The 16,588-nt window shown below is 45.4% G+C and overlaps 1 protein-coding gene across 3 annotated transcripts; it reads right to left on the bottom strand.

Annotated features, from left to right (window-relative positions):
• Positions 1-5,791: 5,791 nt before the first annotated feature.
• NUDT7 (nudix hydrolase 7) lies at positions 5,792-14,488 on the bottom strand. 3 transcript variants are annotated; one of them, XM_037516192.2, is made up of 4 exons: positions 14,359-14,430; positions 11,909-12,062; positions 8,964-9,122; positions 5,792-6,463 (listed from the first exon to the last, which is right to left on the bottom strand). In XM_037516192.2, the coding sequence occupies exons 1-4, from the start codon at positions 14,394-14,396 to the stop codon at positions 6,095-6,097; spliced, it is 720 nt and encodes a 239-aa protein (XP_037372089.1). In that variant the 5' UTR covers positions 14,397-14,430; the 3' UTR covers positions 5,792-6,094. The 3 variants fall into 3 exon arrangements, with proteins under 3 accessions (XP_037372089.1, XP_037372090.1, XP_037372091.1); XM_037516193.2 differs by having other exon boundaries at positions 9,024-9,122; XM_037516194.2 differs by lacking the exon at positions 11,909-12,062 and having other exon boundaries at positions 14,359-14,488.
• Between the last annotated feature and the right edge of the window lie 2,100 nt (positions 14,489-16,588).

Below are 16,588 nucleotides of genomic sequence, written 5' to 3'. Positions count from 1 at the left end.
TTACTGAGGGAAGAAATCTGATTAACTGAGCTTGGGCTGGGTGCCAATCCCTCAACAGCCAACAGGAAACTGTTCCTATGTTAACTGTGAAACAGGGGAGACCTATAGCTCAAAACAGGGCTACTGGTGGTGTATGTATTTGTTTACCATGAACTTGATGGCTTAAAACAACAGAAATTTATTTTCTCACCCTTTTAGTTTCCAGAAGTCCAAAAACAAGGTGTTGTTAGGGCCACAATCCCCGAGAGATTTCAGGGAACATCTTTCTTGCCTTTTCCAGCTTCTTGAGGCTCCTGGTGGTCATTGGCAAGTGGCAACATTCTTCCATCTCTGCCTCTGTCTCCACACTGCTTCTCTGTGTCTCTGTTTCAAGTCTCCCTTTTATTTCATTTATAAGGACACTTATCATCAGATGTAGGGCCCACACTAAATCCAGGATGATCTCATCTGGAGATTTTTAACTTAATTATATCCACAGTGACACAATTTTCAAAGTCACATTCACAAGTTGTAGGGGTTGGGCCTTGTGCATATCTTTTGGGGTCACTGTTCAGTTCCCCACAGGGAGTGGAGGTAGATTGATATGTTTACAACAGGTTAGGAGTTCCAGGAAAACTGTCTTCAATTTATCACTTGGTCTGATGTTAGGCCATGCAGATTTATAGTCAGGGAAAAAATGTAGGCAACTTTTCAGAACACTTTATGGATTCCATGGAATGGGGCAGATTTAGAAGAAAAAACTCCAGGCTGGTGGAAGGAGATGAAATGAGCCCAGAGCAGAATCTGTTCACAAATGAATAAAGAGACACAAGTGAATTAAGTAGGTAGAATAATATAACCAGAGGAAAACATTCTGTTTCACATGGGAAATAAGTGAAAAAGGGAAAAAAATAGAAACAAAAATGTCATTGACAATGATGATAAAGTAAGGAATAAAAGCTTGAAGAAATAAAATGAAAAACGAGGGAAGTTAGAGTTACAGAAATGTCAAAGCAAGGCTAGACTATGAAATAAAAATTTATGGACTTTGAGTATGAGACCTTAAAAATGGATCTTGAAGTTGCTTCAGGAACTATTGCTTTTTCTTCCAGTTATATCTGGTGGAATTTCTGACATGACAACTATTACCTAGATCAAAGACACATTCCCATCAATTATTAGCCAACTACACTTTAAATTCTGCTTCTTGGGTTGCCCTCAGTATGGACATCGAACCCAAAAGTTCCTGAACATACATTACCTTCTGGCGTAGTTCACACTCTGGAAAATCTAACTATTTAAATAGAATTAATTAAACCATAGTTATTTAAATAGACTACACATGTCCTAGGTTACTGGCCGTCAAAATAGGCCTACCTTTGGGTCAACCACTGCTTTTAGGTCCACTGCCTGAGACCAGGGGAAGTCAGACTGGGGGGCTTTCATGGTAGGCAGATCTGTCCCTTCTGAGGTCATGGCTGGACTAAGCACAAAGATGTATGTTTTAAACAGACGTGCGATGGTGTGCAATGAAGCAGCACTCATGAAATAAGGCCGGGGTGCTGGGGGAAGTATGTACAGAAGAATTCACTCCTGAAGCCTGAATAGTGCTTAATAACAAGTAAGGCACAGGGAGGGAACTAAGGGGTGATGAGGGGGGTGATCAAGAATTCAAATGGAATACACATATAGACACACCTTGAAGACTCTCACCCTCTGCACCTCTGGTCTACACCCCAATTCTTGCATGCATAAATAAATAATTTTTTTTTAGAAAAAAAAAAAAAAAAAAGACCCCACCGGGCCACATCTAGGACAATCAGGCCAGGCGGCAATCACTCCATCAGTTTTATCAAAACCTGTGCTCATACTTTCAGATAAGAAACCAACTGGAAACAAGAAAAAGATGGATTATATTTAATCGTCTTGTCTAAGGGGGAGAGGCAAGCTTGCCCATCTCAGTTCTTTAACTGGAAAGCTGCCACCACAAAGGGTGTTTTTAAATTAGCAAGTGTGCCAGTACTTTCATTTATTAATTGGTATGTTCCATTCTAATTAAGATCCTCCTAACTAATTACTCATTTCACTGTGTATAACACCAGTGGAATAATCTGGAGGACATGATGAAAGCAAAAATAAACTCTTTTCTCTCTTCAATTTATTACATTTGTTCCGCTTTCTCTTTCACACATGATGTTTCACAATAGACATAGATTTGACTATCTATTTCTGCTTTGAAATGAGTCTCATCTGGGATAGAGCAGAAAACATATGGGCTTTGAGATCCAGACATGTGGGTTTGGATGTTGACTTTGCCATTTGTGAACTATGTGACCATGGGCCAATATTTAAGTTCTTTGATCCTCAAATTTTCCTGCCCCAAAATAGAAGTAATAGTAGTACTCACTATGGAGAATTGGAGTGAAGGTTAAATGAATTAATCCAAGTGAAAGACCTGGGCTATCATAGGTGCTTAATAACTGTCAGTTCCCAGCATCAGCACCATGTCCTACTTACCTGAGCCAGCATCTTCTTATCCATAAGGGCTCAGCTCAGTCACCACCACCTCTGGGTGCTTCCCTGAACCCCAAATCTAAATCAGGAGTTCCTCCTCTCATTGTCTCTGGATTTATTCCTATCACATAACTGTATTTGAAACTTGCATTTACTTGCGTGCTCAATGGGTGCTGCCTTCCCTTAGTGAGGGATTGTGTTTATTTACTCTTATAAAAATCGTATCAGTATAGTATATTTTTAAACGGTTACCAAGGTAGCAGGACATAAACACTTAGGAAGTGTTTGTATATAACAACACAACACGCAAATTTGTTGGGTGTTTCTTGTGTAGATGTATACATTACTGAGATGCCAAGCATGCCTGCTGTGAATGGAGAGTGTTCAAGAACCTATAAATTAGGGACTCCACATATGGATACAGGAAAATGACGATATCCTGAACTAGAGAAACCACCAGACTTATTTTATCGTAATAATGTCCTAGTTAAAATACACCATAATGACTAGCTAACAGGTTATCGAGCCTTTCCATATCCCAGACATTGTCCTGAGCATGTAGGTGCTTTATTTAAGTAGAGGAGTCACCGGTATTGACTTTCATCCCCATTTTTAAAAAAGATTTATTTATGCGGGCCTCCCTAGTGGTGCAGGCGCTTGAGGGCCGCGCTGTGAAGTTGTCCGGAGCCTCTGCAGTGCGAGTTCGATCCCCACCGGCTGGGGAGAAACCCACATGGCGTAGCAGACCTCTCCTGTCTCGCCTGCTGCTCCCCTCAGCAGTGTATTTCATCAGTCTGCCTGTTCTGTTCCCCGCTCTGTCTCTGCTGAATCCTTTCACCCTCCCGCACATCTAGCCTGTACCCTGGTTCTTGTATAAATAAATATATCTTTAAAAAAAAAAAAGATTTATTCATACAACTGGCATGTAGGCCAGAGGTGGCGGGGGTGGGAGGGCAGTGAGAGGATTCACCAGAGACAGAGCGGGGAGCAGAACAGGCGCATTTACTGAAATACATTGCTGAGGGGAACAGCAGGCAAGACAGGAGAGGTCTGCTGCGCGAGGTGGGTAGCTCCTTGGCCGGGGATTAAAACCCCTGTACCACCAGGGAGGCCCCAGAACAGCTCTTAGACAAAAGTTCATTCCCCACCCTGTTACAGAAGAGGAAACAAGCCTGCAGATCATAAGTAACTTCCTTCAGGTAACCGAATGGCTCAAAACTGGGATTTACATCTGGCATCCTTTCTCTAGACTCGGGACTCTTAATCACTAGCTCACCGGGGTTTTGTGGATACAAAGGATGTTTGGTGGAATCTAGAGTTACATATTTCAGGGACTGGAGAGAGTAAATAATTGGGGATATCCACTTCATGCACTTTCTTGAGAAATGTTCTCCTCCTAACCCTAACCTGCTGAGTCAGGGGACTTAGGAAGATGTGTGCCTTTGTAGTCAACCCTCACCCTCCTTACCTTTGAACAAAATCTGCCAGCTGACCCAAGCAGGCCAAATGGAACTTTCTACAAAGTACTGGGGACCAGGAAACAGCATTTCTGTAGCTTTTCTATCTCTGCATCCATATACTCAAAAAGGTGGCTATTGTCAGATATTGGAAAATGATGCAAAAGTGCAGGCTCACCACCTCTTGCTTAGATCTGGCTGCTGGGGTGCCCCTTCTTCCTGTGCATCTTGAGGCAGGTGCATGGTTTTGTAGATTCCCCAAGATCTGCACCTTGTCAGACTTCTTTTATTTGAGTCAAATTTGCTAGACTTCTGTTTTTAACTGAAGGATATTTAACTAGAACCATGTATATAAATATCCTACAATAGAAGACATTGCCTTCATGGCTCAATATTCAACCCCTTAAACTGCGTGGCCACCGCGTCATTAAGATTGGACTTGTGTAGACCTACCTCCTCTGAGTAACAGCAGAGCTAGGGATCCCCGTAAATGGAGTTAGGAAAGGTGGCTTTTTGCACTGCCAGGGAGGTCAGCAGTCTACCCGGTAATTACACTGCTGTCAGACTGTAAATACACATTTGCAAATGCCTCCGTAATTATTTGGAAACAGTTTAGGTCTGTTCGTGCAGGGTTTGTTAGAGAATACTAATGGGGAAGCTTACCCAACATCTGCTTTCAGGGTTGGAGCCAGCTCAATATTTATGGGTCTAAGGCAGCACATCAGATATTTTCCTCTGCCAACTCTCTGCCAACTCTCAAAAAGAAAAATCAGCAGTGGACAGTGGCAGGGCTGGTTGACGGGTTTAGTGTGGGTGCCACGTGATTAATTAAAACAAAGACTTAAAAATGGAGTGGCTTTCTGAAAATCTCACACTCAGCAGGATGGGAAATTGCCATCACACCATGACGTGGCCTTACCCACCTGCCTCTGTGACCTCGTGCAGGGGTGTTTAATACCACAATAAAACAAAGAAGTCCCTGCCAACTGGAAAGCATGATTTATGGGGATGTCCGGCAAGAAGTGGCTGATCTCAAGGCATGCATGTGTTTCTGACTTTTGATTTGGGGCTGGTCCTTAAAGTCAGTGCTTTTCTGTTTTCATCATCTTGACGTTCTCTCTCCTCTGACTGGCAGTCAGGTGGGCCTCTCGTATCCCTTTGTTTCGACTGCTCTGGATGATGGCTCCAAACGCCACGGCATCAACAACCAGGGCATCCGTGCTCATCACAGAGTCCATATGCTGAGTGTAGCTCATCCTGAATTCTCATTGCAGGCAATACCTCAAGTGTGGGTAAATATCTTTCCAGCTGTTTTCAAGAGTTCTAGTATTTTCTTTTAGCACAATTCTACTCTAACAGTTACCCCAAATAACAGTACTAGAAAAAGGACTTCTCTTACATTACAGTGCCAAGCGAATAGTCAGAAGTGGCAGGTTGCTTTGCTCCAGAGTTTTTTGGAGAAAAAATTTCTGCTATTCTCTGGAAGTTGTTCTTCTCTGTATGGTCAAGGCTGGGCTGTAGATAAATCCACATTGGAAAGGGGAAAGAGAATTCAGGGAAGCTGACTTATTCAATTAGAAATGGTCTGCAAGGTCAAGGTCACTGCAAGGTCATTCATGCCCCATTGGCCTAAACTGTGTTCCAGAGCCCCATTTAACTGCAGGGGGTCCTGGGGAATGCTATTTCACCTTGGAGAACTATGGATTCAACTTCAACTCTACCCCGATAGAAGAACAGATTTTGATGGCAGGTGGGGAGTTTCCGTTCCATATAGCAACAGACAGAAAGAGATATTACCTCCTATGTCAATTATCAAATAAGATAAATACATCACATGGTCATCTAGTCAACAGGTATTTATTAATGGCCAACTATGAGCCACAGACTTTTTTTCATATGTGTGAGAAAAATACTGTTAACATTTTGTGGGTGAAATTATGCGACACTATAAACACAGTGTTCCACTTTCAAGAGACTTTAGCTCTTTCAGATAATAGAGGACAACCAGAAAAAAGGTCAAGTTTTTCCTTGCTATTGCAGGAAAATTATTTGCACCTGTCAAATTCCAGCAGTTTTCATGAATGTTATTTGGTGGATGACCATACACAAAACCCTGTTAGATTGTTATTTGGCTGTTGGTTTCATCATAAGTTGCTTGTAAAATGTTTATGAGTCTTGAGGAAAGACTCTTCAGCAGATGACACTGGATCACTGAGATTAAAGTCAACCTCAAATGCAGGTTTTCCCCCTAAAGTTATAAAGGCCACCAGCACTGCTAACCTTGCTGTCATCCCTTTGATATGGTAAGTCACCCCATCTTCCGGGTTTGTGTACTCAAAGGAATGAAACAGAAACTGAAGACCACCCTTTGTCAGCTGATACTGTTGGTAGACATGTGGGTGCAGAAAATATTCCAGGGGTACCAGGAACACTGTCTTCACTTCATCGGGGTTAGGCTGGGCCTGGAAGTTGTGGTCTATGAACCCGACAACTGGGATTACTATTGTCTTTTTCTAGAAGCAGAAAGCAAAATACACAATTACTGTTCCGAATGCTACCTCTGTGTAAGCCTAAAAAAACAGGCCAAAGCACTCAGTTATATAAGGTGGGCCGGGACGGAGCCAGCACTTGCTGCAGAAGTCTTTATGTTTCCCCTAACTTGAGGGAGTTTGCTTTCCTTTCCTGAGCAAAAACATGTGTGAGGTAACTCTGAAAACGTGATCTGTGGATACAAACTGGTGCAGTCTTTTGGAGTGGCAATTTGGCAATATTATATAAAAAAATCTAGGATTCCTTTGACCTAGAAATTTGTGTATATCTGTATCCTAAATTCCTACCATTGAGAAAAGATGTAGGTCTGATAATGACAGATAATGTAATAATGTAAGGTAGATAATGGCCCTCAGTTGATGAACATTAAGGTACATTTATTATGAGTCCACACACACAAACACACACACACCCCTGTGTGTGTGTGTACTATGCGGTACTTACAAAGAACATGATAGATACCTTGCCTTGTCAGCACGGACAAGGATGCGGTGCCTTAACAATGGAAAAGTATTTGTGGCCTAGTCCCATTTATGGGAACATTATATATGTAATATGACTACTTTCTATAGCATATATAGTTTACATGATTTGTGGTGGTGGGTTTTGTTTGCAATCATAGCTGCTTGCACATGAATATGGGTGCTGTTAAGTGAAAGACTCTACAAGGAATCTTGAGAAGGAGGCCCTGGATTTAATGTAGATGTAGGAGCTGATAAGAGCTGCAAGATTTTGAATGAGCAAGTGAGGTCTCGAGTTCTCTTGGGCACCCCAAGACAAGGTGGGTGGGACTAGCTGGGCATACAAAGTGAGGTGGGACTAGCCGGGGATACAAAGTGAGGCTGGGCACTGCAGGAGGACAAACAGACTTGTGGAAAATTCTGAGGAGGGAGAATTCTGAGACTGGAGGTATAGGTGAAAGCCGACATTTGGACTGGGGATGACTGATGGGGGCAGACTTTAGACTTGCTGTGGGTGGGAAATCTAGAATCATAAACTGTCTGGAGGCAGAAGCAATGGTCCCACCAGCTAGCCCACAATCCCTAGCTTCATCATGAGAAAAATATCAGATCAAACCAAATTGAGGGCAGTGTACCTCAGAATGGTCATGGTTGTGAGAAGAAGGAAGATCTGAGACACTGTCACAGCTCACAAGACTAGGGAGTCCTGAAACCTAAATAAAACATGGTGCCCCGGATGTGCTCCAGTTGCAGAAAGGAGGACATTAGTAAAAAATCTGAGTAAAAGGCAAAGGGTGGTTTAGTTCATATGAATGCAGTGACATTGGCTTCTTCGTTGTGAGAGATGAGCCACAGGCAATGATGCAAGACGCTTTAACTACAGGGGAGATGGGAGTAAGGAGATTTGACCACACTCTCGACTATCTTGGCCACTTTTCTGTAGACCTGTAACTACTCTAAAATTAGATTTTATATTTAAAAATTCAAATCCATAAATTTAACTTGGCTGATATCCAAGTTCAAATTTATAACAGTTACTCCTTCTAGAGTCAATTAGCTTAACGGTGAGATAGTTGTAGTAAATGCACAGGTCATAACATCTGGTTGCTTCAGTCCTAGAATTTGTTTTGGCTTTTGCAGTGTGTGTGTGTGTGTGTGTGTGTGTGTGTGTGTGTGTGTACACACTACCAAGGAAATCTTGATCCACACAGAAATGCAGTTGCAAGTAGCAATAGTTTTTAAATAGCTTGCCGAGCAGATCTTAGGGTATTGCTCAACTAGTGGAATAAGGAGATATTTGATTCTACAGTAAATATAAAAAATGACTATGTTTAGGGCAAAGGAGCCTCCAGGGGATGAAACTGGTAGATGTAGCATGTCCACTGAGTTCTTAAAATAAATGCACCCTAGAGAAAAACAAAAGTGAACAAAGTGAACTGTTAAAATGATTCTGAAGCACCGACAGTCTTCTACAGAGCCCAGTTTGAAAACCACAGAGGGAGCTTCCATTTCTGGATAGAGAAGGAGGGGTCCAGACAGGAAAAGGGGCTTGTCCAAGGCCACTTAGTGCATGAGGGGCAAAGCCCACCCCAAAACCCAGCATCTTCACCCTGTGCCCAGCACTCTCAAGGCCCTTGTTTGGCCAAATGCGGAACCCTAAAGATGCCAGATCCTTGGGGCCTCCCTGGTGGTGCAAGGGGGTAACATGCAGAACTGTGAAGCTACCCATAGCCACTGCAGCATGAGTTTGACCCCCTGCTCCAGGGAGCTACCCATATGGTGCAGCAGATCATTCCTGACTTGCGCACTGCTCCCCTAAGCAGTGTATTTCAGTCAATCCCCCTGTTCTCCGCTCCCCTCCCCACCTCTAGTGAATCCTCTCACCCCACACCTCTGGCCTGTACCCCAGTTCTAAATAATGAATCTTAAAAAAAAAAAAAGATGCCAGATCCACTGCAAGGTCTTGGAAGTCTAAGAAACCCAGTTCCATTCCAACCCTTACGTCAAGCATATATGGCACCAAGCGGCATGCGACCTTCACTTGCTGAGGACACAGCCCCACCTCCTCCTGGGCTTCCCGGAGGGCCGTGGCCACATCATCCGCGTCTGTAGGTTCGTGCTTGCCTCCAGGGAAGCAAACTTCTCCGGGTGACCTTCTTAGCTGGATGTGAAAAGAACAGAGCTGCAGTGGGTGTTTCCAATTTTGGATCCCTTCACTCACTCAACCAGTACCTAGAGCTAACATTTTGTGCTAGTGGGTAAGAAGTGAGGAACAAGATCTCACCCCCCCTAAAAAGTTTTTACTTGAATCCTTTAAAAAGATGAATGCCGGGTCTCCCCGGTGGCACAGCGGTTGAGTTCTGGGTTGTGAAGCTGACCGCAGCCTCTGCAGCACCGGTTCGATCCCCGGCCACTGAGTGAGGGTCCCACATGGCGCGCAGACCTCTCCTGCCGCCCACTACTACCCTCAGGAGTGTACTTTGTCAGTCTGCCTGTTCTGCTCTCTGCTCTGTCTCTGGTGAATTCTCTCACTCTCCCGCGCTTCTGACTGTACCCAGTGCTTGTATAAATAAATAAATAAATAAATAAATAAATCTTTAAAAAAAATAAAATAAAAAGATGAATGCCAAGAACTTCTATCATTTCAAACTTTTCTCTACTGGCCCCCTAAAGACACCATATACATGCACCTAGGTCTTGATGGGGAAGAAACCTGGCACATCTTATCCTGAATTGTAGTTCTGAGAGCAGGTGGGAACAAAGTGGATGGACATGTTTCTACTGTGTTGAACATTCACCACCCATTTATAATGGACCAGGTGTCACATCACCTCTAGAAAAGCAAGCCTATCTGATGCATTCAGCATCTAGGCATCAGTGAATAAAGGCACCTACTGGTGATGGTCATAGCTGATTTTTTTTTTAAAAGATTTATTTATTTATTTTATACAAGAACCTGGGTACAGGCCAGATGTGGGTAAGGATGAGAGGATTCACCAGAGACAGAGCAGGGAACAGAACAGGCAGACTGACGAAATACACTGCTGAGGGGAGTAGCGGGCGAGACAGGAGAGGTCTGCAGCACCATGTGGGACCCTCGCTGGCCAGCTGGGATTGAATCAGTGCTTCAGAGGCTGCAGACAGCTTCACAGCACGGCGCTCAACTGCCTGCACCACCAGGGAGGCCCGGTCATAGCTGATTTAATGGCTATTTTCAATGGACCGTGAAAGTTCTTTTCCATAAGATACTTGTTATGTACATCTTTCTTTTTTTGTAAATAGCATAAAATTTTTATTAAGTAAAACCTATGGAATTCTACTCAGAAGGCAGAGAAGGTTGCAGCTTAATTTCCTAAGACTTCAGTCTATGTTTTGTTTTGTTCCATATTGCTCACGGATGGAAGGCTGGATCAAGAAGATGTGGCCTATTCACACCATGAAATACTGTCCAGCCATAAGGAGGGAGAAAATGTTGCCACTTACAACAAAATGGAAGCAGCGAGAGGGAATGGTGTGTAGTAAAGCAAGTCAGAATGACAAAGACAGATATTGACATTCACATAATGGACAACTTGACAAAGTGAAAAACGAAAGCTCATGGTTGTTAATAAATGAAGTGAGGTTTCTGAGGTTAGGAGTGGGAGAATGGGGTCAATGAGGACATAAGTGATGGTGGTGGGAGGGGAAAAAAGGACCCTAGAGCGTGTCAAATTCAAGTTGCCTTATACACTTATTCCAATTCACAGGAAGTAAAAACCATTTCTGATGAATGAGAATTCCCACTTTTAAGAAAATTTTATACCGTTCTGAAGAAAATAGATATATATATATATATATATATATATGTAAAGAATTATTTACACCTGCGAGCATTGAAAAGGATACTTATTATGGGCATTTTCCTTTTTGTAAATAGCATAAAATTTTTATTAAATAAAGCCTGTGGAATGCTACTCAGAAGCCAGATAGGGTTGCAGCTTAATTTCCTAAGACTTCAATCTATGTTTTGCTCTTGAAATTCCTCTTGTCTTTTTTAAGTCCTAGAGAGTTGGGAGCAGAAAGGGTAGAGGGGAGAGAGAAGAGATGCAGCTGAGAAGGAAGCATAAAAAGGAGGGGGAGATGGTAGAGTTGGAGAGAGAAGAGATAAGGAGGGGGAATGAGGAGATGTGAAGGCAGGGGAGGAAGGTGTGAGAGGAAAGAGGGAATAAAGGTGGGACTAGGGCCTCCCCGGGGGCGCAGCGGTTGAGCACTGGGTCGCAAAGCTGCCCGCAGCCTCTGCGGCGCTGGTTCGATCCCCGGCTGCTCCCTGGCCACCAGAGGAGGGTCCCACATGGCGCGCAGACCTCTCCTGCCGCCCGCTGCTCCCCTCAGCAGTGTACTTCGGTCCTTCTGCCTGCTCTGCTCTCCGCTCTGGCTCTGGTGAATTCTCTCACCCTCCCGCGCTTCTGACTGTACCCAGTGCTTGTATTAAACAAACAAACAAACAAACAAATAAATAACTCTTTTAAAAAAAATAAAGGTGAGACTAAAGCAGGGATAAAGGTGACTATGCTGTGGGCTCCTGAGAACTGGAAAGCAGAGGGCACCTGCAGGTTCTGAAGGTGTCTATGTGTGCGTGCCTGCGCTAGTGGCTTTGAGTGGGTAGAGCAGAACAGACATGATGCTAAACATCTCACAGCCAAGAATTCTCCAGCCCAAATGCCAATAGCACCGAAGTTAAGAAACCTAAAAGTACCTTCTATTACTGGCCAGCTAAGTTACTCATTTTCCCTTTCAAACTTCTCCCCAAAATGCCACATTATGCTGTGGCTTCTTGTACCCCCTCTTGCCCATCAAAATATTTAAAATCCATTTCAGAACCTGTGGCCTCAAAATGTATGAAAGTAACAAAATATCGTGGGTTTTTCAAATATCTTGAGTTTCAATGGCAGGACCTCTGTCACCCACCTTCTCTGACCGCAGGGTGAACAAGAGATGCAGCGTCCCATCTTTAGCCACCAGTGGTATAAGGATGGCGTAGTTGTTAGGAAGAAAGTTAGAATATTTGGCCCCCAGGTCATGCTTTCGTAGGCGGGCTTTAGCATCATCTATCAAATCATTTCTAGAAGGGAAAAAATCAGGTAAATATTTTAGTCACGAGACTTATTAAAAAAAAAAAAAAAAACAACTTCTAGTCCTGCCTGTGTTTATGCTTTGCTGCATATTTTGTGGCTTACCATTTCTGACTCTCAGTGCACTTTTCAATACAAATGCAGGAAGAATATTACCCCAAATGCATGATTGTTGGCAGGAAAAAATGAGGCAAGAAGTTCTTAAGTTGGGTACATGAATTCACTCTGAAACCTAAATTAAAGGCAAAACACTCCTTCAACAATGCAATAGTTAAGTGTTGAAATCCATAACATAATCAAGTATGACAGCTTCACTGACCTTTTTATTTATTTATTTATTTGTTTGTTTGTTTATTTATTTATTTATACAAGCATTGGGTACAGTCAGAAGCGCGGGAGGGTGAGAGAATTCACCAGCGCCAGAGCGGGGAGCAGAGCAGGCAGAAGGACCGAAGTACACTGCTGAGGGGAGCAGCGGGCGGCAGGAGAGGTCTGCGCGCCATGTGGGACCCTCCTCTGGTGGCCAGGGAGCAGCCGGGGATTGAACTGGCACTGCAGAGGCTGCGGGCAGCTTTGCAACCCAGCACTCAGCCACCAGGGGGGCCCTTCACTGACCTTTAACCTTGACCGGAACAAGTTGTCCTAAGGTTAGGTCACTAGAAAGCTAAGGACTTGCTCTTCACCTGGCTTTTAGGGCATTCTATCAAACTCTTCTGTCTTCAGCTGCCTCGTAACAGTGGCTCTCAAACATTACCAGCAGTGAAATCACAGGGAGGGTTGGTGACAACACAGATTGCTGGGCCTACCCTAAATTGTGACTCCCTAAGTTTGAGTTGAGGCCTCCCCTGAGAATTAGCATCTCTATCACTTTAAGGATGATCACCTGATAATATGCAAGTATTGCATTTATAACCACAAATGTTACCCTGAATCCATGACTCTGAATTCGTATTATGTTGCTGGTTTGTGTGGTAGATTAGTGTCCTTCCAAAACCTACATCAGCCCATGAGTTCAAAACTTGACTTTATTTGAAACAGGATCTTTGCAAATGTAATTCAGGATCTTGAGATGAACTCATATTGGATTTGAGGTGGACCCTAAATGCAGTGACTGTTGTCCTTACGAGGGGAGAGGACACAGAGATACACACGTGGAAGAAGCTATGTGAAGACACAGGCAGGGACTGGAGTGATGCAGTCACAAGCCTAGGAGCACCCCGAGTTGCCACAGGCCAGAAATGCTGCTGCCTCCAGCTGTGGAGGGAGCTTGGCCCTCCTCTAGCCTTGATTTCAGATGTCTGGCTACAGACTATGAAAGACTGCATTTCTGCTGCTTTAAGTCACCCATTTTGTGTTACTTAGTTATAGTAGCTCTAAAAATGAAGTTTGCATAGTGGGCAAAATCAGATATTGAAGTCAGCCAAAACCGGTTTCCAGCGTTAGGAGTGCCCTATCTGTGCCCCTCTCCTTATCTGTGACATGCTTGAGGATATTTGTGAGGATTCATACACTATGGCTGGCTCTTGGCCAGGTCCCAATCAATGATAACTATTGTCATAAATGTCCCCAAGATTAGGTGACTGGTTTTTGGCAAGAGGTGTTTGCTGTTTTTTGCCTCTTTCCACATAGCAGGTGCAAATTAAAAACTGGCTGGGTTACATAGTGAGTTTCAAAACGATCGAACAATAAAAAGAATCACAGAATGCCAGCACTGGAGGGGACCTCAGGGTGCATGTATCCTATCCACGCAGGCCTTGGATCAGAAAGCCAGTCTGCATGGAGCAATCCCCACTGAGTGGCCCAAGGGACCAGCAGAAGCCAAAGGCTGCAAAAAAAAAAGGCTTCTGCCTAGTATCAGGAACTGGTCCTAGGAGTAAATACCAACAGTAGGAGCCACCCCTTCTGCAAGGGCTCATCCCACACTCCTCTTTTGATCCTCACAAGAATCCCACGAGGGGACAAGACCAAGTGCGGGCCGGGGATGTTACCTAACAGGGGGCCAAGGTCAGGTCACAAGTGGAACTAACAGCCTGTCCCTGGACCCGGGGCAGCTGGACGCGGGCTCTTGGTTACCGGGGGTCCAGTGGTGCAGACGCCGGGGCGGTGGGAGGGAGAGTGAACCCTGATCGTGGGTGTGAGCCCACGACGGCCCAAGCCCGGTTCCGTCTCCGGCCAAGGCGCGCTGGCCGGGCACCCAGCGCTGAGCAGTCAGCCCCGGCGGCCCGCCGCCCGCGATCATGACCGGGCCAGGCCGGCTCGGGGTGCAAGAGGCCTGGGCAGCTTTACCTGAGTGGCTTCTGAGGAGGACAAGGTCGCGACATCATCCAGCAGAAAGTTTTTTCCCCCGGCCTGGGAGACTCCAGGAAGGGGGCTCAGCCGGACGGGCATGCGCAGAGCCGCACTGGGGCTGGGACAGGGAGAGGCGGGGCTTGGAGGCGGAGCCGGGGCGGGGCCTAGGGGGCTTACGTAAAGTATAGGGGCGGGGCTTAGGGTAGGGGGCGCGGCGAGGCGCGGGGGCGGAGCTGGCGAGGCGCGAGGGGGCGGAGCTGGCGAGGCGCGGGGGCGGGGCTGGCGAGGCGCGGGGGCGGGGCTGGCGAGGCGCGAGGGGGCGGGGCTGGGAGCGCGAGGGGGCGGGGCTGGGAGCGCGAGAGGGCGGAGCTGGCGAGGCGCGAGGTCCCTGGCTCGTGGTTTAGCTTCTACTCAGGCTCTTGCTCCTCCTCAGAAGTAGGAGGCAGTGTGGAGAATTCTGGAATAGACAGTTGTAAAAACTTTCTGAAAGTTTTCAATATTCACATTCACTGTCGCTAGGAGGTCATGCTGGTGCCACCTTTCCGACCAGGTGACCCGAGCACCTGCTGTGAAGCGTGCACATCCTCCTGAGAGCCGCGAGCCGCGTGGGGTTTGCAGTCTGGTGGGAGGGAGAGGCAGGAGCCCATTCACTGTGCGGATGAAGCAGAGGCTTTAAGTCCATGGAGAGCACCTGAGGGAGGAACGTGGCCTTGTGCTCTCCATGGAGCCACCTCAAGAAGCAGCTAGTGGGACCGCGGAGCGCTGGGCTTCGTGTGGAAAGTCAGTCAGACGAAGGCGCAGAAGAAGGGGGGCCGGGAAAGGCGGGTTTGCAAAGTCTTGGTGGAGTGCAGAGCCCCCCACCCTCCCACCCCGAAGGGTGTGAAGAGGAGCCAGGCCTGCTGCGGCTGAGACTGAGGCATCAGACTTCTGAGACTTCAGGTAGGACTGACTTCCCTGTCCCCTGTGCGGCCCAGGAGGCGCAATGCCTGGGGCCCACCGTGACTTTAGGAGCCCATAAAAATGTTTTCATTCTAATTTCTTTTAAAATCAGGAGGAGGAAATGAAAACGTTAATAGTGAATATATAGTAGAGAACCCAGCCTGGATTATATTTGTCTTTGTACTAATACAGTCATAAAATTTAATTCATTTTTAAAAATAATAGTAGTAATAATAAATTTTATTATTATTATTATTATTATTATTATTATTATGGAGCTTCCTCCATAAAAATGAACCACAGATTTTGGTCCACAAAACTAAAATTGCCTCAAAAGCCACAGCAAGGGCCTGGTGGGTGGGACGGTTGGGTCATGATGTGCAAGACTTTGAAAACCACTGAGCTCAGATGTTCACCTGGCCCGATTTTGTTGAGGCTGGGATGCCCCAAACCAGCAGTTGATAACATCCTAATAATAATGTGGCTGTCACTTCACCCACATTAGTGTGCTTAAGCGTCTGAGTAACCCTATGAAGTAGGGCTATTATCCTCACTTTCCAGATTACGATATAAAAAATTTCTTGCTTAAGGTCATACAGTTAAGGTTCAAGGTTAGATCTGTCTGACTTCTGAGTTCATTGACGTTGACACCACCTCTCACGAGCAACTGGCCAGTGAATTATGTGGATCTGGCTGTGAATGAAAGGGAATAAATTAACTCGTCATCCAATATCCGTTGCGTAGCGACTGTGTGGGAGGCATGTCTGAAATGAGGCTTCTTGACCTCCAAGTTCTCCTAGTCTGCTGGGTATGATAATAAATATGACTGTCTGCTCCCATAATGCTCAGTGTGAGCTCTCTCCTCTCTGTATGAGAAGGGGGAAAAAAATAAAGGTTCAGAGGATTGCATGGGGGCTGAAAATTATTGTCTGGGGATTTTATTTTCTGCTCTTTCATTCATTTTTTGAACACTTGTTTTGTTGAAAATGAGCAAGTTGAGGATGAGAATGGTTGTGTGCCTTGCCTGTGGTCACACAGCAGGCAAATGGTAGAGCAGAGGATGATCCCAGTTACAGATCTGCAGCTGACCCGCTGGTGGTTTTGAGGGATGGATGGGGTTTTAAGAGGCCAAGTTGGGGAAGATGACTATAATGGCAGGAAGGCCACTGAGCAGGTTTTCTGATCCAGCAAACTGGGTAAAGGAAAAGTCCTGGAGCCCTCAGTGGCTTTTCAGGCTTTTACTGGGATTTGCCAGGTACATGGCTGGCAAGGGACACCAGGGGGCTGG

Source organism: Talpa occidentalis, unplaced genomic scaffold, assembly GCF_014898055.3.
Source record: "Talpa occidentalis isolate TD23 unplaced genomic scaffold, MPIMG_talOcc4v2.1 talOcc4.17, whole genome shotgun sequence".
Taxonomy (NCBI): Eukaryota; Metazoa; Chordata; class Mammalia; order Eulipotyphla; family Talpidae; genus Talpa; species Talpa occidentalis.
This window is presented reverse-complemented; position numbering and strand designations above follow the sequence as displayed.